Below are 22,556 nucleotides of genomic sequence, written 5' to 3'. Positions count from 1 at the left end.
GACGCCAAATGTACCAAATGTACCCTTCCGAACATAGATATGTGACAAGTTGGGAGTGAGAATGTGTTGATATGGTATACATCCTGGTATTTTTCACATACTTAATCTTTCCATACTATCTAACTGGAATGCACTACATACTAATTTTGACGTCAGACTTAGTATGAGTAGTACGTTAGTATGCGATTTTGAACACAGACTTTGTTTGCATTTCTCTTGTGTTGATCAGACTTTGTATTGAATGAACTCTTTAAATCGGCTTTCTCCAATAATGTATTCATTCCAGGGAACATTTGTTAGCAGAAATATATTTATTATGGAAAACATAAATATATAAATTAGGATTATTTATCCAACAAAAGCTCAAAAGTAAAAAAAAAAAAAAAAAAAAAAAGATAACCTGTAGTGTAGTAATCAAATATCTCTAAGCATGGTCCCTGATTATCCAAGAACACTTCCAGGGATGAAAATAGACGTGAACCATGGTGATCATCAGTTAGTTCATTTAAAGTGATGATACAAATACAATTCCAACTTTTCGTTTGATTTCCCATTGTCTCACTACTCAGTCTGTTCCAAGTCCAACTTTTGTATTTCAAAGCTGGCTGTTTTTGTATGAGTCGGCTGCACATTCATCATTGTGATCGAAATGGGAAACAAAGTAATTATTTGTTCAAATGGGAGCATGGGCTTAAGCAGACGCTTGAACCGTTCTCAGCCCCCCCCCCATCCCCCCCCTTATCAAATCTTTTGAGTGATACGAGTGGAAGAAAAGGTCTTGCGTGTTGCGTGCGAGGACACAAACAGCCTGTCTGCCATGACATTAAGGCATTCCTGCTTTTTATGGTTGCTCTAACAGTTTTGTGATTGACATGCACGCCCTCTGTTGTATCACATGCATGTTTGTGTGAAGTGTCTGGTTCCATAAAAACTACAAGATATGACTATGAGCAAGGCAAAAGCATAAGCTGCACTATACACACCAGGTAAACAAGGCCTTTTTGTTGGCCTGTCCTGCAGAACTGATGCAAAAGCAGAATTTTGTTGTTTTTTTTGCCAAACTCTTGCACCCTTTCAGTATAAAACACACCTTCAAGCACACAAAAAAAACAGACATTCTGCATGAATACAAGTATGGATAATATATTTCATAACAAAAATAAAGCATCTTCCTTTACTGACTTTCACATCTCCACCTTGCGCACATATATCCAAATCATATACAAGACATGTCATCAGGTATACTGAAATATAATGAAAAGCATTACTGACCAAAGGGGGGGGAAACAATAAAAAATGACACTGAGATTGCGATACTCTTTGCAATGAAGAACCAGACCAAACTGACACATTCTGAAGTCTGAACAATAATAAAACACCTTTTTTTTTACTGATAGCGATAGGCAACAAGTGTCCAAATATAAATAGTTTGCAAAAAGCGGCGCATCATCTTTTTTTGAATGATATCTTTAAGCAGGAGGAGTCACAGACAACCAAGGCTCTGAGAGAAGTTTAACTCTACATACATTAGTCTTTTGAAAGGGGGGGGGGGTCAGTCTCATGGTTGCACAGTTTCTCTTGCTTTTTTCTTCCTCTGTACGTAGAGTTATTCAAACGAGGCAGGGCACTTAGGTTGAGTCGGACCACTGGGTTTCCGAGCTCTGAGAAACAGCAGTTCAGTTGTGTGCCAGGTCTGAGAAAATAACACACGCTCCTTCCTTCGTCTCCCTTCGGGCCTCCTTTTGCTGTCTGAGAGTTTCTCCTCGTCTCTTTTATATCGGCACAGTTCGGAAGTCTGGGTAAGTTTCATACCACAGATAAAGTCATCTTCACTGGGAACTATTTAGAGTTTTAGTATTTTTCAAAAGCACCTTTGGCATCATATGTATATTTGTCTTTCATTGAGTTTCCTGTCTCTTGATTTTACAGAAAGTGTGTCCTTTTTGATTGGTGGATCTGCAGTGGGCAAGAGGACACAGCAGGCTTCCTGTTGGTGATCCTCTGTTTAGGTCCCACACAGAAGTCCCTTGTTCGGATTGGTTTCACCTCACATCCACTGTGAGAAAAAAAAAAAAAAAATCATGTTATTATAATAAAAATAAATCTCATCAAGTCTCAAATCGTGGTTTTTTTTCTACATGAATTTAACACAGCACACACAAGGCCCAAATCATCTAAAATTGCTTTTATTCGTCATTCAAAGACAGTGATCAAAGCAGACGTCAAGATTTCTGTTTAAAACACACACACACACGTTTGTTATCTTTTGTTCCCAAATTAAAAGACTGTTTCCAATTAAAGGACTGCAAAGATCCTCCAGAGTGATGATGAGATGAAAAAGTGAAGGAGAGCAAAAAGCAAACAACGAATGCAAAGTGCTTTTTATCAAAGTCAAAACACAAAGACAATCAAAGCGGATTCCTGCTCGGTGCACAAAACACACACACACACAACCACATTGTCATATAGGCTGTGTTCATGCTCAGCAGGCCTTCAGCTCAACATGCAGCTTCAAGGCAAAGAGTGAGATACGTCGGGCTCTTCCTCAATTACACACTGATTGACTGTGATGTGATTGGTGACAGTGATCGGAGGAGCCCCTGATTGGGTCGATGCAGCTCCAAAAAGTGAAAGAAAGCTACGGTACTTCAGTCCTACCTGTTCCCTTTACAGCTCTCCTGAAGACTTTGGGTAATGAGAGCAACTTTATTATGTCAGCAATAAGTCCTTTCTGGGCCTTAGATTTTTAGGTTTCCTTTTTTTACCTTTAGCCCTACGGTGGCCTGGAAACACAAAGTTGAAGAGGGTGGATTGGTAGGAGGGTTAAAAGAAAGCACGATACAGAAAGCGGCACCACGGCCCCGCGACAAAGCAGAGAGTGCAACACGCACTATAAATAGTTGAGATGCCTTATCAGCACACATTATAGCACTAATCTGCCCCAAGGCAGCGAAAGGCTTCACATCAAAGCAATGGCATATTTATCTGCTGTCCTGCCAAGCACCCTTTGGACACCCTCCCTTAACACACACACACACAATACGGAAAACACGTTTTAGAGTTTTGCAAGAGCTGTCCACTTCACTGGTGTGCTAGTTTAAAGCTGCTGGACACAAATACTTTTCATCAGATAAATCCATAATAAAGGCCTCTGATCAATAAATACAAGATCATGTCCTCAAACAAAAGATGTTAAATGTTTGGTAACACTTTACAATAAGGGTCCCTTATTTAATGTTAGTTAATGCATTATTAAGCATTATGATGTACTCCTATACATTTAATAACGTTTTTGTCAGGTTGCTAATGTTACGTAACAACCTACTTAATAAGCACCACAAGTAATTGAATAATAGAGACATTATTACTTATTACAGTTACTGATATATTAATTCAAAATAAGCAATGCATACATAGTAGGAGTGTGACAATATCGCAATCCGGCGATATATCACAATATTTTACAGCACGATCGATTATCGATATGCTCGCGCTAAGTATCAAAAAAAAAAATTTCAATTTTTTTCAATTTTTTTTTTTTATTTAGGTCTTCACAGAAATTTTGTCACTGATGAAGGAACCAATATATTGTTTACTGGAATATTACACTATAATGGTGTCACTGGTAAAAAAAAAGACTATTTTTTTTGTTTACAGAAAGCACTATTGGAGATACTTATTCGTTTACATTGGTATGTTGACACTTTTTTACAGAAATTTTGCACTAAAATGGTGTCACTGTTCATAGGACACTTTTTCAATTTATTGTCTTTCAGAGATATAAAATAAAAATTGTATTTTTTCACTTAATCTTTTTTTTCTTATGTCATAGATTATCGTAGATTGATTTCTGACCAATATATTGATAATCGCAGTATCGTCATATCGTGAGATAATCGTTATCGTGAGCTTTGTATCGCGTATCGTATCCCGTGAGGTACCCAGAGGTTCCCACCCCTAACATATAAGGATAACTAATTACATTATAAATGTGTTAATTAACTCTGTGCAGTCGACATTTTTTAACTGCATATTTATGCATTAAGTGATAAGGTAATTAATGTTAGGTAATACATTCTAATTATTCTTAATATATTATTAACCGGTTGATTAATGCTTAATAATGCATTAACTAATGTTAATTAAGGGACACTTTTTGTAAAGTGCGACCAAAAGTTTAAATTGCCGCTTGGAAGTTAGTTTTTATCTTGACACTCCCGTTTGTTGAAGTTTTTGCACATTGCATTGTGGGATGTGGAGTCATGGAAAAGGGTGCATAGAAGTGTTTTTACTTCATTCTGATAACACTGAAATCCCACTAAGAATAAAATTTAAAATCTCTGAATTTCTGAAAATGTTAATAAGTAGAGGATTAAAACCAACTGTAGAGCGGCAATTTCAACCTTTTTTCTTTTTGAGTAAATGATGTTTGAATTATTGATCTATTAGGGGCATCCACTATGATTTAATGTAAGAACAACATATTGTGGGTAGCACCTTTAAAATTCAAGATAAGTTGCAGCAAAGCAAAAAAGTCATTCAGGAAAACAGAAGAATTGATGGATCACGATGCTGGGTGTGAATCTTCTACAAAAAGCTGCAGTGATGTTTAGGATGGGGGGGGACAATTACCTGTTTCTGCATCGGAGTGCTCCACCACATGATGTTGTGATGTGCACACACACTCCAGGTGGTCTTCTAAGCGCACAAAGACCTCTTTCAGCTTTGGCTTCCTCCTAACGTACTCCACCTTGGCTACCTGAAAAGAAGAAGAAGTGAGAAGGTTAAGTGTAGCTGCAGGCTGAGGAACACATCTCTAACTTATCCATCTGTACAAATGACTGCACACTGTCTTTGGTCACCTGCAAACACCAGGAGGTTTAGGCGTGTGACTGATGGCACATTTATAAACCGTTTCATAAAAGCCTCAGTGGTGGCTCGACCTTGTTGTGTTTGAAGAGTGACGGTAGCATTCCTCAGTCGCTGATTCACTGGGTTCCTCTTGTTTTGTGCTTTATGGGCTCTTGATCAGGTGTGTAACTGAAGGGAGTGTATGACCCTCTCAGAGCAGGCTCCAACAATAGCAGAATAAGAGCAATGGAGTGTAAGAGGGAGTGTTGTATACCCCGAGGCTCGGAGAAGGTAAACGCTGGCAGGAGACAAGAAGCTGGGAGATCCCCCCCCCTTTCCCTCCCTCCTCCTCCTCCTCCTCCTCTGCACCATGCCTAGAGCATCCATATACAGACAGACACACACAACTAAAACTCTCCTGCCTTGTTCCAACACGCTGGCTTCAAACTACATCTCTTCAAAGGCTGGCCTCAGATACAAAAGTACAGTTTACATGGTTTAATGTTGGAGGTGGAGCCTGACAGAGTAATCACAGCAGACTGAAGGGCAGAATTCTTTATTCTTGAAGGTAAATCTTTCTTTAACCTGCTTTGCTCCCCCAAAAGCAGCCAGCAATGAAATGACCAATCCTCGGAGGGTTATGAATATGTCATGTTGACTAAAGCTTCAAAGAGACAGAAACAGGAAGAGGTTAGATGGAGGTTATGATGAGCTGGTTGTGTAACTCAGGCGAGATGTCCACATGCTTTTTTCCCTCTCTGATCAGGCCGCCATGGGCAGGTAACCTCCCCATCCATCGCTGAGGGCTTGGAGGCCACGTGGAAACAATATCCCCCTGCTTGACTTATCCTACTCACTGCACGAAAGAGGATATTGGCTGAAAATCTCTCAGCGCTCTCTGGCGTTATGAACGACACAATTTTACAGTCAGCATGAGGCTAACATAAACACACTGAGGGCCAAACCTGATGAGAGGGTTTCTTCCTCCATCCCATAATGGAATGACGCCAAAGACCATCTCTTGATGCTGAGTTAGTCATGCATATAAACGAACATACCAACTCCTGCCTAATAACTCAAAGCACAATGTTGACATTCACACAGAGAAAACAGCCTTTTTAGTCTTACTGCTTTAACAATGGCCGCTACGTCGGGGTGAGGGGCCTGCTGAGGCAGAATAGCACTGAGCAACTGTCAGTTTCACCCTGCAACAGTTTCTGACTGTGGAAGAAGAGGAAGAAGAAAAGGAAGGGAAAAAAAAGAGTGTGAGCAAGGGAAGGAGGTATGCAGTGAGTAAATAAAGGACAATGGTGTCTGGGTTAGTGGTGGTGTGTTTGCTGTTAGTGAGGCCTGACAGCCAGAGAGAGAGGGTGAAAGGCCAGAGCTAGGAAGACGTGAGAGTAGGATGGTGAACGATCAGCGTGTGTGTGTGCGTGTGTGTAAACAGAGCATAAAAGAAGGTTATTTAAGGAGGACAAGGTAGAAACCAGCCATGGTCATGAACTAAATGACATTCATATGTTACTTATTAAGTTTTAGGGGTTATACAGGAGGAATATTTATTACACCGTTGCTATGATAGATTATTTTGTTATCTGTCCGATGAGTAGCAGCATCAAAGGATGACCCTACATTTCCAGGAGATAGAATGAAAGATACAGAAGTCTCCAAGGATACCTCTGATGCTGTTCGATATGGGAATATCTCAAGCAGTAGCCACAGAAAGCTGAAACACTTAATACAAAAACACTCACATAGACTGAATAATGATGCAAAGGGCCTCCTTAATGGGAGCACCAGTAGTGGAACTGTCATCCAGCGCCCTCTCAGAGCAGGGTCAGAAACACTCCCTTTATCACCGCACACAGACGCACTGAAACATGCATATTTGTTCTATTATATCTATTCTTCAAAACACGCCCACTCCCGTTTCCTTTGTCTGAGAGGCATCCTGGCAAAGCCAATGTTCACAAGCCATTTTCTCCCTCCACTTTCTTTAATGTTTTATCTGTCATGTTTGAGCTATTTCTTCACCTCTATTCAAAGATCGTTGGCTTCCTTTCTGGCACCGAGTCAATGACTTCTCACATAAACCATACATCAGAAAGAGACCCCCATGCTACAACAAGGGGCCCCTACACTCTCTTTGTACAAATCAAGCTGCTATAAACTCCTTCGAAAGCTCAGGCCCTGAGAAAAAGTCCCCTGAGTGAGTGCGAGGCGACATCCGATCCAAACGGTTGGGGTGAAGGACAGGGGCTCTGGGAAGAGCACTCTAATGGTTTGTCCTCTAACAGCCTTTTCTCTGAGGCCACTTGTCCCAGTTAGGTTCATTAAGAATTCTCTAAGCACAGAGCAATGATGAGAGGATGATAGAAGGGAAAGTTTTATAATACATCCAATAAACACATAGCGGGATGTGGATGTGCCACATATACCATTAAGAGCCAAACCACTGACAGAATTAGGAAAAATAATTTGCGTGCGTGTGTGTGTAGAGTATCAGGTTAGGGAGATTTATTGAATGTGTTCCAACAAACAGAAACACACAGTAGATAAGCAGTGGACATCAGACAAAGACTGCCAAGACAACCTGCTGCGTACTTCTGCCTCCACCCATATACAACACATGCACCCATTAGCCTGGGGCATGGGTGAACGGGGTTATCACAATGCAGAAAAAGCAGGGAAGTAAGAGCAGCATTAATCATGAGTCACACAAATCTACAACGGTAAAAAAAAAAACCTCCTCATGGCACATCCCTGTCTCCCCACTTCTCCCACAACCACACAGAACATTCAAACATCTGCAGGGATGAGTGTCTTCCCGACCACATCGTGCGCCGAGCTTCCACACACACAAGCTATCATATATCAAAGAATCTAAAAAATGTAAAGATTTTTTTGGGGGGGAGGGGGTTGACTTTTCACTGGCCAACAATGCAAAGACATAAGGAGACAGATTGATTTCTCTGACTAAAAAGAAAGAAAAATAAACACAAATGAGAAAGAACAAAAATGAGAGATGGCAGACACTTAAAGTGGTGGATTAGAGAGTTGGAAACAGCTCTGTTTTAGGAAAGAAATGAAGAGAGATGTAAGAGAAAAACATTTTTACATTAGAGAGGTCTGTGTGAGGGGGGGGATATTGAAGAGGAAGATAACTTCAGCACAGGGGATAACAATAGGAGAATAGGGAGGCAAAATACAAATGTAAAGTCAAAGCCAGTTTAAAAAAAAAAATTCTTTCTATTCCTGATCCATTCCAGCTGGAGCAGCAGTAGCCCAACTCTCCAGCTTCTGGCTCAGTCCTGACACTCCCATGATCTACCCCCTGTCCTGCAAACCTTCCCACACACACATTTATACACACAAACTCCCTCACCCCACTTCATCTCCTTGAGGATCTGAGTGAATCAAAGGGAAAATAATTCACAGCTGCAAGCGACTTCAAACAAGGAGGCCCCTCATTCTCATCTGCCCACACCACTATTCAGATGATCATAAATCATTCTCACTGTATCACAGTAACACTGTCTTTTATTTAGGAAACACCCCGTAAGTCAGGGTCTCACGGAAACGCAGGGCTAATGCTTACCCCAACGACCAACGTGACCCGCGGTCATTGCAGTAACAACCAGTGTGTAACGTGTGTGTGTGTGTGTGTGTTTGTGCATCGGGGTCGAGGGCCAGTACCAGTGCAGAGGGATGTGTGGACCCCCACACTCAACACTGTGGTTATATCTGCCTGGCCTCTGTCAGCCTCCACTTTGATCCAGTGGCCATCAACACTTCATTACTCTGTGGCTCCTCTTCCTCTTGTTGCCACTTTATACAAATGGCCGTGTCCCTGCTTCTGTGGTTGGATGAGTTTATGGAGCATAGCGAAGAGCGGACACTCTCTGTTTAGCTGTCACCCACACTCACCCGCTCATATTCGTCTCTGGTTTGCACAGATGTGCAATGCTGACCTTTTCTGACCTCTGCAAAGAAACTCTACGTATGCCTTACGGGCAACTAAGTTTTCACAGCAATTCAAACCACCAATCGCGGATGCATAGAAAACCGCGATAATCGTAATAATCATCAACTCGTAGCACCCTGAATCGTAATCGAATTGAATCGTGAGGTTCCTTTGATGGCACACCCTAATAAATAAGTTGTTTGAGATCAATTCCAACAAAGAATGAGTTGGAATTATGGAAATGGAGTTAATTTATTAATAGTAACAGATTTTGGTCGTATAGTCGAGGAAACTGGACTTGGAGTTTTGGCATAGCTCATTAGCATAATAAAGGATAGATGATATCAGATGACACAGGCAGATCGTTGTTTAGTTCTCTAGGGAGGGAAGAGATGACAGGATTATACAGATCAGAGAGGTGATCTGGACCCATTCCTCTGTTCAAAGATGACCCTTCATGTTTTACAATGATGCCCTCTTTCATGTATTAGGCTAATGAGTCACACATAGGCTAATCATTGTTAATGAACTCACTAATATAAATCCAAGACTCCCAACTAGTCAGTTTCAAAACAGAAGAAACCTTGTGGATCAGACGTGAAATGTCTCCAGAGTTTTCTCCTCTAAACTACCAGAACCAACATGACCTGGACGACAGAGAACCTTCACAGACATTGGCCAGAGAACAACCTAAACAGGAAGCCAGTCTATTACAGACAAACACAAAGACAGAGAGTCACGCTTACACACACAGGCTGCATGATGGAAACACATGAACCGTCAACTGTGACTCCAGATTTCAAAATAAATACATGTAATGCAAAGTATCATATGTTTATATTGATAAATGGTCATCATTTGTACTGTAAATGATTGTTTTTCAATGCTGTATTATTCATCCCACCAGTCAGGGTAAGCAAGGCAGGCAGTGCCTTCCTAAGAGTGAATTGAAATGAATGAAATATTAATTTTGATTATTTTTTTAATTATGATGTAATTATCATTTATTTTTCAATTTCCGATAGAGTACCTATAAGTTTTAAAGTGTCAGCATTTTATGCTTTTCATCGCCCAAATGACTCAACACCACTTTTTCCTGGTATGGCAGAGACGCTGCACTCACTCCTGCACTGTAGTATGGTGAAGGCCACACCTGCTCCTGAAGGCCACACCCCCTCCTGAAGGCCACACCCCCTCCTGAAGGCACGCTACTGCTCTGTCTCTGCCCCTCATATCAGTGTATGGATGTTTTTGCGCATGCGCAGTCAGTTCCCCAATATGAAAACCATGTATGTAAAAAGGCAGATCGCTACGCTGCCTTTGGATGTAACCGTGCTCTACTAAATGCTATACGTACATTCAGAGTACATTAGTGAATTGATACAGCGTGGCCGCTGCTACGTTTTCTAGCTAGAAGCGGGATAACACTACAGGCAGGATGATAGCGCTAGAGACGATAAAGATATTTTCACAACTTTCTTTTGAGGAAAAAAAACGGCAGCTTTTAATAGAGACCAACACCTGAGCTGCCAGACCTTCAGCAAAGGAAAGGTCAGAAAATTGTCTGAACTTTTCACAGTGAATGGTACAAAAGAAAGGATTGGCTTTGTGGATGCGCCTCACTGAACCGGCTGTTCTGCTTCCCATCTTTGCTGTTTGGCGGGCGCATCACCACTGCCTTTCGAGTGTTTGTTGTTGTTGTCATTTTCTCTGTGTTTCTGTGTTCCCAATACAAACAAGAATGCGCTGCCGTGTCATGAGATATATCTTGTTGGAAGAGTATGGAGGCTGCTATTGAATAATTGTTTGTTTTTTTAATGGTGTTTAATAATCTTGATTTTGTTTGATTAACACTTACCAGCCGAAACATATGAAATTGTTATTGGTGTCGACATTGGTGGTCTTGATTTGCAACGCCCTGCCTACCCAACCCTAGTGCTCATGGCATGTCACTGCATCCCACCAAAAAAAGACCCATTTGGGTGTACAGCACAAAGGATAATTTATATAGATTTTTTTCCCATTTGGTATTTAGGAAATTTGAGTTGAACCGTCATTGAGTGCGAGGATGAGTGACAGGCCCATTCTTTGACAGTGTCATGGTCTGTTTACTTGGCTCCATAGAGAGAACACACAGAAAGACATCGACACACAAAGACCAAAGAATGCTGTCACTCTCATTCTGTCCCTCTCTCAACTTGCCTCTGCAGTGTTGTGTGTTCAAAATCACCAGTTTTATGAGCGAGTGTGTTTTGTGTGCATTAGTTTTAAAATCATTGAGAAAACCATCAGCAGTGCTGAGTGCAGCTGCAGCTGTCAGACAGGGACAAAGGTATGAGGGGGCGAGCAGGGAGGAAACAGAAGAGAAGTGTAGATGGAGAAAAAGCATGTTGCATGTTGAGGGGGAGAATACTATGTAAAAATGATCAAGGTCCATGCAAGGCACAATGTCCAAAATGATTTTTTTGTCTATGAAAATTGTTCCGATAGACAAAAAACAACAAAAGCATAGAAACAAGCCCAAACTGGAAAGTTGACATGTTGAGGGAGTGGAAAGATTAGACTTTTTCAAAAGAAAAATACATAATAACAAAAATAAAAAAAATCTGCCTCTCTCTTTTTTTTGTACGCTTTGCCTTTTTGTCTCATTTGTAACTTTTAATGAATTCCAAGGTGTCGGTAAATGGCTGTTCTTTTTCTTCTCTTCACACCTCTCTCTATCTCTCTGAGATTTTGCATCCTTTCACCCCAAAGGTATGCAGGCCACTCGAATGTAAAAATATTTCGATGTGCACCCAAGACTGAAAACAATGAACCCAATTGCAAGTTTAAAAAAAATACCAAAGAATGCTAAAGCAGATGAAGAAAAATAAAGAGTGACTTTTCTCCTTTTTCCTGAACTCGTCCGTTGTACATTGTTTTTATTTGCACTATCCAGGAACAGGACAGGCTTGTATAGTATAAGGCCTGCGCAGACCTGTTACCACTTTTTTGGGTCTCTAATATTAAAAAAAGAAAAAAGAAATAGAAGGAAAGAGAATGAGGAGAAGTAAATGAATACATAAAGGTGCATTTGGACAAATGCATAGTGGCATGAGATGGAACAAAAAAGCACAGTTAATGTGTTCTTTAGCTAAGGAAAAACATGTCAGCTTAGGTCAGACACCAAGCATTTTCAGCTTTCTAACAGACAAGAAGGGAAGCATAAAATGAACTCCTATTCAAGCTTCCATGACAGGAAGAAAAAAACTTGACATGGGACAATGTTTCTCACATACAATGTGGTAAGTGTCTCCTGACTGAAGAGAGCCATGATTTATTATTTTTATTTTTTATTTATTTTTATTTATTTATTCAGTTTATTTCCGACGTTACATTCACTTTTTTTTTTTTACATTTTTTTTTTTTTTTTTTTGTACATGTCGAAAAAGGAGACGAGAGAAGCAGTTTGCTTATCTGGGTCCCGTCCCCTGTTTTACCATTGCAAATTTACATGGGTTTACATGTCTCTCTGGTCAAACATTCTTGAGTTGTTCTGAACTGTCCTTTTTTTGATGGTGACAACTACTTTGCTGCCGTTGTGCCAATGGCTGAAACCACATGTCCAACACCAACAAACCCCAAGGTCCGCTTAAAGGCTTCTTGAACTCATTTCATATTCAGTGTCATGATGAGGACATCTGCACATTTTCACGGATCACAGCATTCCAGAAACAGTTGAAGCAGACCTTGTAGCGCCTTTTGCACTGTTGCCAGTGCCTATCTGTCCTTCCTCATCACTCGGATCACAGACAGAGCTGCTATTGAGGACGACAGACAGCAACTGTCTAACAGGCGGAGAGACAGACTTGCATGCAGACTGATAAATACTCTGCTTTTTGCTGAGCATCAGGGTTAGAAATTCTTACGCACACTGCAAGTCAAGATTTCCCAGCAAAGTTGTGTGTGTTGCTTTTGCATCATCTCTTTAAAGATGATGTTAGTTGTATTTGTCATTTAATGAGTTGAATGACAAAATTACAGATCCAAATGGCAGACCTAAGCCAATGCAACTGCATGAAAAACAAGGACAGAAATCACCATCAAGTTGAAAATGGCACGGCAAGAATGTAAGGATTCCAGAAGAGACAAACTGGTGCCCAGATAGATTTGATGGGAAGCACAAACAGTCAAGAGTGTTTCAGCCTGTCCTGTTTATACCAAAAGTATCTGGTCCTTTTACAGAGCAGGCCACATAACCCCTATACCTCCAAAGAGGGTCATGCACCAGCTAGCAGACAGTAGTGTAAATAATTCAGAAACATATCTCAGGTCCAAGCTTTATGTCACTCCTGATCCTGAACAGATGGACATGTTTTTAAGCAATTGATGCCAAAAAAGCCCCTAAGAACTGTGCAACCCTCTACAATCCTTTCCCATTCTCTTTGTCATACCTCTTTGCCTCCTTTTTTCAAGGGACGACTTAAAAAAGCCAAACAAATGGAAAGCGGAAAGACTACAACTGTAGCCACTGATGCTCCATCATTGGCAATGTACAGAAAAGCGCTTCCCACTCTTTCGCTCACTCCCTCTCTCTGGTTGTGCACTCCTTAACAGGATTGTCCCACGTGGGTGAATCTTTCAACAGATGTCCTGGGAGAAAGTGCCAACAAGCCCCTCTTTCTGTCCTCTCCCTCCTTCTCTCTTGGCATAGCCACCCTGGCCATTTGCCAAACAGTGGATAGAGTAATGAGAAAAGTGGGTGGTGATCAGTTGAAAGGGAAGGAAAGAATCCAGGAGGGTGGCAAATATTTGGGTACAGGCCAGTAAAAAACAAGACGGAGAAGACCTAAAGACTAGAAAAAGCATGAAAAAAGACTCACACGACATCCTGTTTCTGTTTGCACCACGTTTTATGCGTTCTTACAAAAAAGACTATTCAGTTAAATCTATCTTACCTTAACGGTGCGGTGGTGCTTGCGTGAAGGGTGACATCGCATGTTGCTGGTGTTGCAACAGCCTGTGCAGCGTTTCACTTCCACACATGGCGGCCATATCAGGAAGTTGGCAGACGTGGGGTCCACCTGGCTCCTGGGGATCTCGTAGATCACTGTCCGTGTCTTACAGACCGCAGGGACTGCCTCTTCGACTGGAGGAAGAATGAGAAACAGGTCAACTTAACCCTCTGTTTGTCTATATCAGTAATCAACCCTTTTCACTTGCATGTTATTTTACTACTCACCTGACATGGGAGCAGTTTGAGGCAAATTAAAAGACAAGTTGTCAAAAAACTAGCTAAGGAACTGGCTTTGTTTTTGTTGTGGCTTCTCAAAGGGGTTAATGCAGCGTAACTAGACTAGAAAACCTTTATATACATTGGTGGGTGATCTAATAGACCCATTTCATGTGACGTATGCATATTAAATTAAGTGCATGCGCGCGCAGGCTCGGTGCAAAACAACCAGAGAACTGCATTATACTAGCATTGGCATGCGATTGAAACACTTTTTTGTATTAAAACAACACAATGCCATTGTGTTGCGTTGTTAATTGCACAAATAGGAGTACCAACAATCCAGGACTTAAATTTGACAACATACTGGCTGGTGGGCGCCCTTTTCAGAAGAATAGACAAGACTTATGGTTGCGTGCTATCAAACAGAGGCTGACAGCTGACATATCTGACGTACACGGAGAGAGAGAGAGAGAGAGAGCACTGAAACATTCCAGATAAAGTAAAAATCAGCTGGTTTATTGTAGAAATAAACAGCATAAAGTTTCCAAATACCCACGTTACGTTTGTTCAGAAGCGATCGTGTCAACGTAATCGCTGCTGAGGCGATGGTGCACAGGGAGTGGACGGAGCGCTATCTCAGTCTGGATCCAGTAAAGAGTGACCATAAAAAGCTGTAAATAGACTGATATGCAGACGTGGGACAGTGAGGAGGAAACTTAATGTAGAGATGGAAACTCATCTGTTGAAACTGATCAGAATACGTGGAAATACACGGAAACCTTCGATTACAGGAGTACAGCAGCCCGCCTACCTGCCCGTTCATAACAAGTAGTTATAAACATCTAGAGACATGTATGCTTTTAGGTTTTCTTTTGTACTGTATATACACTGGGTTTTTCTATCAGATATGTATAAACGTATGGCCAGTGAACATCGGGTCAAGAGCGCACATCAGATGACCACTCATTTTCGGGAATGCTGCATGGGTCCCGCAATCGTTCACCTGTACTTAAAGTGAGTTTCCTTAAATAAGCGGTCGCGTCCTCAGGTGACAAGCTTTCTACATACTTAGAACTACTTTCGAGCCTTAGCAGAGGTTCATTCATTGCCATTTTTTGAGTCACATATGTAAACAACTGATAGCGAATATAATGTTTGTCCACACTGAAATCCGTCTATAATAGCTTTTGACCACCCTCAGCTTTGGTTAAAATAAGAAGGCAGTGAGAATTCTATTCAGATTTAACACTCTGACAGATGCTCAAACATAAAGATGTGTACAGTGATATACAGTACCATTAAGTTGTAAATGCGATGGGTCAATCGTGCAGAGGAGAGGTTTTTGATGAGGAGTGCTAAAATGCAATGCAATCATGTGTCAAACTCTCATGATACTTCTACGTGAAGCATTACTGGCCACTTCATTCAGTGTATCTGGAGAGAAAGACATAAAGCAGCCAGGCCTAACTCACATAACACACTGCATGGTGCACTCCACGCCTTGATCAGATATCGTACCGCACTGCATTTTATGAAGAATTATAACTGAGAGCTTGGGCGAGCTGCAACTTGAAACCTGAATGCCAGGAATTTCCACGCTCAAGGATATATTTTTCTCTTGACGCGTGTGTTTTAGATCTGCAAGCCTCGGGCCAATTAAAAGGCTTGCTGTCAGACATCCCGTTTAACCTCATTCACCAGTATCATTTCCAATGATTCCTTGATTGCCATAAATGCTAGGAAGACATCTTTATTAGGGTTGGGTTTATCCGCAAAAAGCCATATAAAGGCCACTAAATATCATCTTTGTTTGAAGTTAGTGTATATTGACTCTCATGGGAACTCGTGTCAGAAGTGATATTTGAGACATGTTATTTTAAGGGCATTTTGACACCGCAATGGTGTGTGCCAGGCAGTTATCTATAAACTCTCAAAGGTAACCCCCCCCCTTCCTTAGGCAACATGGTGTATATTGTGTTCATTCAGACTTACCAAGGCTTCTCTTGCGTCTACTGTGTAGCTGAGAGCTCTTCAGGTCATTGTAGTAACCTTGATGATGAGAGTTGTTTTTCTGGTGGTTGTGGTGTTTGCGGTACTTGTGCTCCTCAATAACGTTGTTTCCCGCACCTCGTCAAAACAAAAGGAGGTCATATTAATAATGACACAGTACAGGAAGACTTAACAACAGCCACAGCAGCTTTTTACAAAGGGAAGCAGCTGCTAACACAGTGCTTTATACACATCCCCTCCTTAAGCATCAGTTAGTCACACAACCTTTATGAGACAGCAACTTCCGTCTGATACGTTTGTGATTAATCCCTAAAGGACTTCCCTTCAACATACAGGGTGGTAGGCATCGCGGTCAGGCGACTCCTAATGAGGTCACGTATTGAGGTACAGAGTCTAGAGTACACAGCATGCACGCAGGAGGCACAGCTTTACTGAGACCTCTGTGTAACTGCCAGCTTTGTGTGTCAGCATCACTCACTGATTTGGCTGAACTTTCCCAGCAGGGTAAAAAAAGTAACTAGACACAGGTGACTCAGCAGGATCCTTCAAAAACACCCAGCTTTCACAGGACTTAAGTGGCCATTCAACAGGTGGGTCTGCACTGCCATTACTCTCCAGCCCAATTAGTGGTTTCACTTTCCTCCATTACTTAAAATGTTTTGCTTCTTCAAATGTTCAGTGGCTTAAAGAGGTACATGTTTTATTATGCTATGTTCAGCATTTCACAGTCCCGGTCCTCTGATAAAGCTAGCTTGTTTTGGTCTCCGCCTTGACTTATTGTGGAAAAGTTCAACTGCAGCAATAAAGTTATAAGGCTTGTCTGTAAGACACTGCCCTTTGAGAGCAGAGTCTGACAGTGTTTGTTATGTGGGTGGGTGTGCCTGGTACAACACATCCACCCCATCTCACTAGCACAATCCTACACCTGTACGCTTAACTTAAACACACACAATTACGCAAACCTGCACTCATTATCCTCCACAACATGCTAAAATCCAGTGTACACCACTACAACAAAGCTCAGCCATAAGCAAACACATTCCACTCAACCAGCTCCTTTGTGTTGTGACCATAGTCTTCTAAAGGCATTTCCTCTACCTATACATGTTCCACTTCAGGGATTGGTTGTATATTTACTTTTGAAAGGTGTCTTTTTCAACGTCAGTCAAAGTTTTTAGTCCCACTTCAGTTCCTTCAGTGAGAATTCCCCCCCAGCTTGCCCGGTTGTCAGTTAGACTGCCAGTGACCCTGAACCAAAGGTGAGGAGAGGGGAAGTGTTGATGGGAACAGAGGCTGAGAAGAAAGCAAAGGGTCTCGTTTTGGTCTCTCGGACACAAGTATGGACAACTTGTTCTACCTTCGATGCTCAGACTAACTGTACAGCCTTGTCAACAGGATACAAATATTTCATCAAATGAACAATTACCAAAGGGATCCATTGACTTCACCGCATACTGAGATACATGTCACAGTGATGAAAGGAAAGCTATTATATAAACTAAAGCAAAAATCAGAACAATAAACAAGTGGCCAAAATTCTACTCAGTAAAATTAAAGGGTCCTAATGGTTTTTAAAATATATATGAATAAAGGTGATGTAAACAGCAATAAAGAAGAAGCAAGGAGAAAGTTAATGAAAGTAACAGTGGCTGACTCCAATAGTTCCAGGTGACCACATTTAAATGGCAAACAAAACATCATCAAACTCAAGACTTTTACAATGAATCAGGGCTTTATGAGCAGTGACTCAATCCCTATGTCAGTGAAACAATTTAATTTCCTCCTTTAACTCCTTTAAGTCTTGAGGTAAGTAACTAATTCTTTCCTGGTTCTCTCATTACAAACATTTGCATGTAGGGATGTTTTTTTTTAGCTTTTGGCCCATGACTGATATTCTGATATTGTACAACACAAAGTTTCCAATATTAATCGATATCGATATATGCATAAACACCCACACACCCCCATCCTAATTTTAGGTTACATAATATACAGTATATCTCCATTGGAATAACAGATTATGGATACTTTTAATGTGATGCCCCACTGGATGTACTCCACAGATAAACATCATCTGTGCGAAAATAAGAATAAGTATTGAACTTTAGTAATGGAAAAAGTGTTATTTTTGTTTGTATCATGATGTTTCAACCAACAGCACTTATTGGTTTTGTAATATCTCTGGAAAAACCGATACCAACCATGACCAGGTAAACATTTTATGGCTAATATTGGCTGATAATATCGCCCATCTCTAGTTGCATGTTTGAGTTATCGGTGCACAAGCCCCCATGTTTTATATGTAGGACAGGTCTTACCCTTTTTATAAAATCCAGGTCAAAAATCAAATGAACTTTCCCTTTGAGACTATGGAGTTAGGAGGTAGTCCTTCTAATTGTACAGACGTAAACACAATGACAGCTTAGCAGAAACAAAAGCAGGTTGCACAATAAGTGTCGGCCTCTCTGAATAAAGCGGGAACACAAGCTCCAGATTCCCTCTGCTCCAAGCTAAGAGTCAGGTTCCCTTTTCTGTCAAAGTCCGTCAGTGAACGAGATAAGAGCAGGCAGGCGGGCAGGGGGGCCACCTCAGGAGAGAGAGGAGAGAAGAGGAGAGGAGCACCTCCGGGGCCAGACACATATCTGCAGACTTCCAAGGGTCATCACATCTGTCAGTCAGAGCTGAGAACACCATCCATGTAAAAACAAACTCAAAGCTGCGCTGAGCAAAGCAGCACTAAATGAAACACAGTAACGACACAAGTGTTGCAGGCCAACTACAAACATGTCTACAGACTAAAGTACACAGTCATTGTTCACCTTGGAAGGCATCAAATGTTGATCTCCACTCAAATAAATGATTATTAGGAAGTTAATTTGTTGCATAATCTAACACACATATAATCATAGCTCTGTGATTTTGTTGGTATTTCGTGCTGGGTGCACTTTAGCCTATTTTGATAGCCTTCCTGCGTCCACAACAAAAGCTCTGAAAATACCCCACTGGCTGGCGTCGAAAGTCTTTAATGGGCTGCCCAGTGCCGCCAAGCCGGCCCTCAGACAGATTTATGTCCTCGTAATAATAATCAGCCTACTACTGTTACCCCACAAAACATTACTCTGTTTGAAAAAGACATGTTAATTCAATTATAAACACCTCTTCTCATGCTAGAGGCACTCCAAAGGTCTATCCTGGTTGAGTGATTAGGAGTACAGGTCTGTCGTTGGTTTCACTGTGAAATAATTAAGTAATACAGGGCTATTAATCCTAATTGATACGTCCAGTTGACAAGCAGATGTGTGCTTACATAGGAGGATAAGTGAGTGAAAGGCCTGTTTTCAAGCAAATAGCTGAAAAAGTTTGGATTCTACCAATGATCTTTGACCTGTGGGCTTGCTAACTTCATCAAGTCGACTTCACCTATTACCTATCTCCATCTATAAATCTCTGTCGTGAACTCTGAATTAGATATATGTCGAGAGCCTGTGTAAATAGAAGCTCAAGTGAAGGCCGACAGCTTCTTCCAGTGGACCCCTGTAACTCAATCTAATGGCGGTCCCCCCACCAAGGAAGAAGCAGCAATCCAAGCACAAGAAGCCCCTCTGACCTGTGAGCTGCTGTCTCTATTTACAGGTCTACAAATGTGCATGGCAGTCTGCTTACAGCAATGGCTACTGGAACAGGAAAAACAGTGAAAGTCCACCTTATATCACACCTGTCACAATAAAAGCTTCATTGTGGATGTCATGAGTCTACTTAGCAGTTCCTCTTGTTTACATAAAAACAAAAGAGAATGTATTCAATAATGATATTAATATTGTACTTATATAATCCCTGATGGCTGAGAATAATTTTACACACAGTCTTTTCTTCTGCAGATATATTATCTTATCTTCGTCATATATTAATATTATTTATTCAAAAACAACAAAAACAAATTTCCAATCCAAACGACTTCCAGGCAACCTTTATGGTTCAACAGCAGCAGATTGGTATCTCAGTAGAAAAAGAGAAGCAAGAGGCAGAATTTACCTACGGAGTCAATGTCCAGTAGCCGCTGGAGGTCGCTGATGCTGTGGATTTCACTGTGGGACAGTCGGTCTATCAGCTCCTGGGGAAACTCCACTTCCTTTGGACGCATAGAAATCAAATGGGATGGAAGTTAAGAGTGTGTCTGTGTAAATATTGCTTTGAGGTCTATTTTTAAATACACATTTCGAGCTACACTGTCTGGGAAGCACGTTTGAGATCCATCTGCAGGTTCATACACCTCTTTAGTAATAAGATCATGGTATACTTTGTAGTAGGAAAACATTTTCATTTTGATAGGCAATGCAGTGCACCCTATCTGCTTAGAAATAAACTCAAAATATTAGTGTTCTGAAAATAAAAATGCAACATCTGTGCCTCCTTTTTTTTTTTTTTTTTTTAGACAAAAACTATAAAGTTCTCCTACCATAGCATTATGATTCATCAGCATTCAAGATTAAACAGCATTAAGGTCTAATCTCCTGCTTTTTTAACCCGTGTGAACTGCGCCTGCTTGGACAGTCTTTGCACTTGTTGCGCTCCTGCAGACGCCTCGGTCAGTGCCGTGCGCCCTGGCATGGACACCGGCTATTTTTACCACCCGCAGCCGTTCCCATGAACGCTTGGCCCGAGATAGACTCTTTTTTTCCCCCAGTTGGCATTCGACCCAAACAAATTTGGCACGAAAAGCAAAAAATAAATTGAATCATGCGTCCAAGTTGCTGGCGCGATGCGCATTCTCCGAGCGCAGTTATGCGTAACGAAGATGCGCTTTTACACACGTTTCACAGACTCTTGTATAAAAAAAAAGTTTTTGTCAAGTTATTAAAACCGTTTTCTGCATCATTTTGTTTGTGCAAATGGGTGCGTGAAGGTGCGTTATTGTTGTGCGTAAAGCAAACAGAGGGTGGTGAAATGAAACTCCACACTATCATTTATGACACACGGTGCCTCTCATGGCTCGGACTTTACCTCAGCGGTGGCCAGCAGCAGGTACGTTGTCCACAGCAGGAAGTGACAAAGTGCAGCTCTCATTTCCCTTTAATGTAGAAAAATCCCCAATCACGAAAAAGTTGCAATCCCGTCGGAGCCTCCGAGTCGCTCCTGACGCCAGTGGATCCACGACCATCCCCTCCGGGTGGGAAACCGGAGTGTCAGAGCAGCTCAGGGGGGGCTCACACACACTCACACACACACTCACTCAACGTGCTGCACTTGCTGCTGTGAAAGTTTGAGAAGTCTAGGAGTTGATTGTGATCATTGACTTTCCTCCTTATGGAGCCCTGTGCTGCAGCTCAGCATGGTTCCTTGGGCGCACATGAGACAAATCCCCGGGAGAAAACAACACGCCTGAAGCGCAGTGCACTTGTCCTTCACCCTATGGAAGAAAGACAAAAAAATATATATCACAGCTCAGCCCTAGAGACGAATGGAACGCACTTCTTCTTTGTTAGAAGCTGATAGTCGTAAATGAGAATAAATCCAAGCGCGCGGATGGCCTGAGAAAGTGTGAGGATAGGAGAAGGTTTGTCCGCGCTGTGGTGTCCTGTCCACACACTGTGGAGCAGAGGAACCTTTGCTGTGTGACTGTGGAGTCAGTGAATGGTGTCAGAGCCTCTCAGCCTGTGAATATACAGAATGTGCTCGTTGCGCCTCCCCTCGCGTTTTGGTGATTGTGCATCTATTCAGCCAGAGGCGCTGGTTGGTTGGTTGGTTGGTTGGTTGGATGACTTAAGACTTAAACAGCACGTCCTCCCCATCCCCCTGTATGTGATTCATACACACTTTCATAGAGGAAAATGAATCAAAATTGTCAAACAGCTGCAGACTAACAATCAAAGGCGATGTCTTTGTAGGGAAATTGTGATCATTTGCTGTCAGGAAACAGGAAACCAAAGAAATTATAACTCACATGTTGACAGATCTAAACACAACACCCGAAATGAAATTGCATGGATGGAGTCATTAGAAAACTACGGAAGCGGATTAGGGCCAATTTTCATCGAGTGAATAACTTTGGGCAAATTATTAATAAAGTTAAAATGTCGAGAATAAAGTTGAAAAGTCGAAATTAAAGTTGAAATTTCGAGAATGAACTAAAAAATACAATATCGTGATAAAAGTCAAAGGTTTGCTATTAAAGTCAAAATTACAGAAGCCGATTAGGGCCAATTTTGATGGAGAAAATAATTTTGAGCAAATCACAAATAAAGTAGAAATGTCAAAACTCAAGTTTTAATGTTGAGACTAAAATTGAAATTTAAAGAATAAACTCAAAATACAATATTGTGATGAAAGTCAAAGGTTTGCTAATAAAGTAAAATCTACGTAAGCGTAAAACAATAACAGTCTGCATCAAAACTGGCCCTAATCTGTTTCCGTAGCTCCTCAGATGGACTGAAAGCTCCACCTCTTCCAAACTTGACTGGTTTTTCCATCTGAGCAGATTCTGTTTTTGCCAATATCTCTTCAAAGTCCTTAAAAAAA

At 41.3% G+C, this 22,556-nt stretch overlaps 1 protein-coding gene across 2 annotated transcripts; it reads right to left on the bottom strand.

Annotated features, from left to right (window-relative positions):
- Nucleotides 1–491: 491 nt before the first annotated feature.
- On the bottom strand, nt 492–21,912 carry pdgfab (platelet-derived growth factor alpha polypeptide b). 2 transcript variants are annotated; one of them, XR_003674642.1, is made up of 7 exons: nt 21,042–21,912; nt 20,073–20,169; nt 16,023–16,157; nt 13,753–13,943; nt 4,633–4,759; nt 2,659–2,783; nt 492–2,056 (listed from the first exon to the last, which is right to left on the bottom strand). XR_003674642.1 is itself a non-coding variant. In XM_028455258.1 (6 exons), the coding sequence occupies exons 1-6, from the start codon at nt 21,102–21,104 to the stop codon at nt 2,043–2,045; spliced, it is 627 nt and encodes a 208-aa protein (XP_028311059.1). In that variant the 5' UTR covers nt 21,105–21,911; the 3' UTR covers nt 492–2,042. The 2 variants fall into 2 exon arrangements, 1 of the variants encoding a protein (XP_028311059.1); XM_028455258.1 differs by lacking the exon at nt 2,659–2,783 and having other exon boundaries at nt 21,042–21,911.
- Nucleotides 21,913–22,556: the final 644 nt, after the last annotated feature.

Source organism: Gouania willdenowi, chromosome 8 (genome assembly GCF_900634775.1).
Source record: "Gouania willdenowi chromosome 8, fGouWil2.1, whole genome shotgun sequence".
Lineage (NCBI taxonomy): Eukaryota > Metazoa > Chordata > Actinopteri > Blenniiformes > Gobiesocidae > Gouania > Gouania willdenowi.
This window is presented reverse-complemented; position numbering and strand designations above follow the sequence as displayed.

What these genes read in the sequence shown, in the direction of transcription:
- pdgfab (XM_028455258.1), bottom strand. Translation starts at nt 21,104, where the DNA reads ATGAGAGCTGCACTTTGTCACTTCCTGCTGTGGACAACGTACCTGCTG. An exon ending in ACTGGACATTGACTCCGTAG is followed by an intron (nt 16,158 to 20,072) that starts GTAAATTCTGCC and finishes TGTTTTGACGAG; the next exon opens with GTGCGGGAAACAACGTTATT. An exon ending in TAGACGCAAGAGAAGCCTTG is followed by an intron (nt 13,944 to 16,022) that starts GTAAGTCTGAAT and finishes TTCTTCCTCCAG; the next exon opens with TCGAAGAGGCAGTCCCTGCG.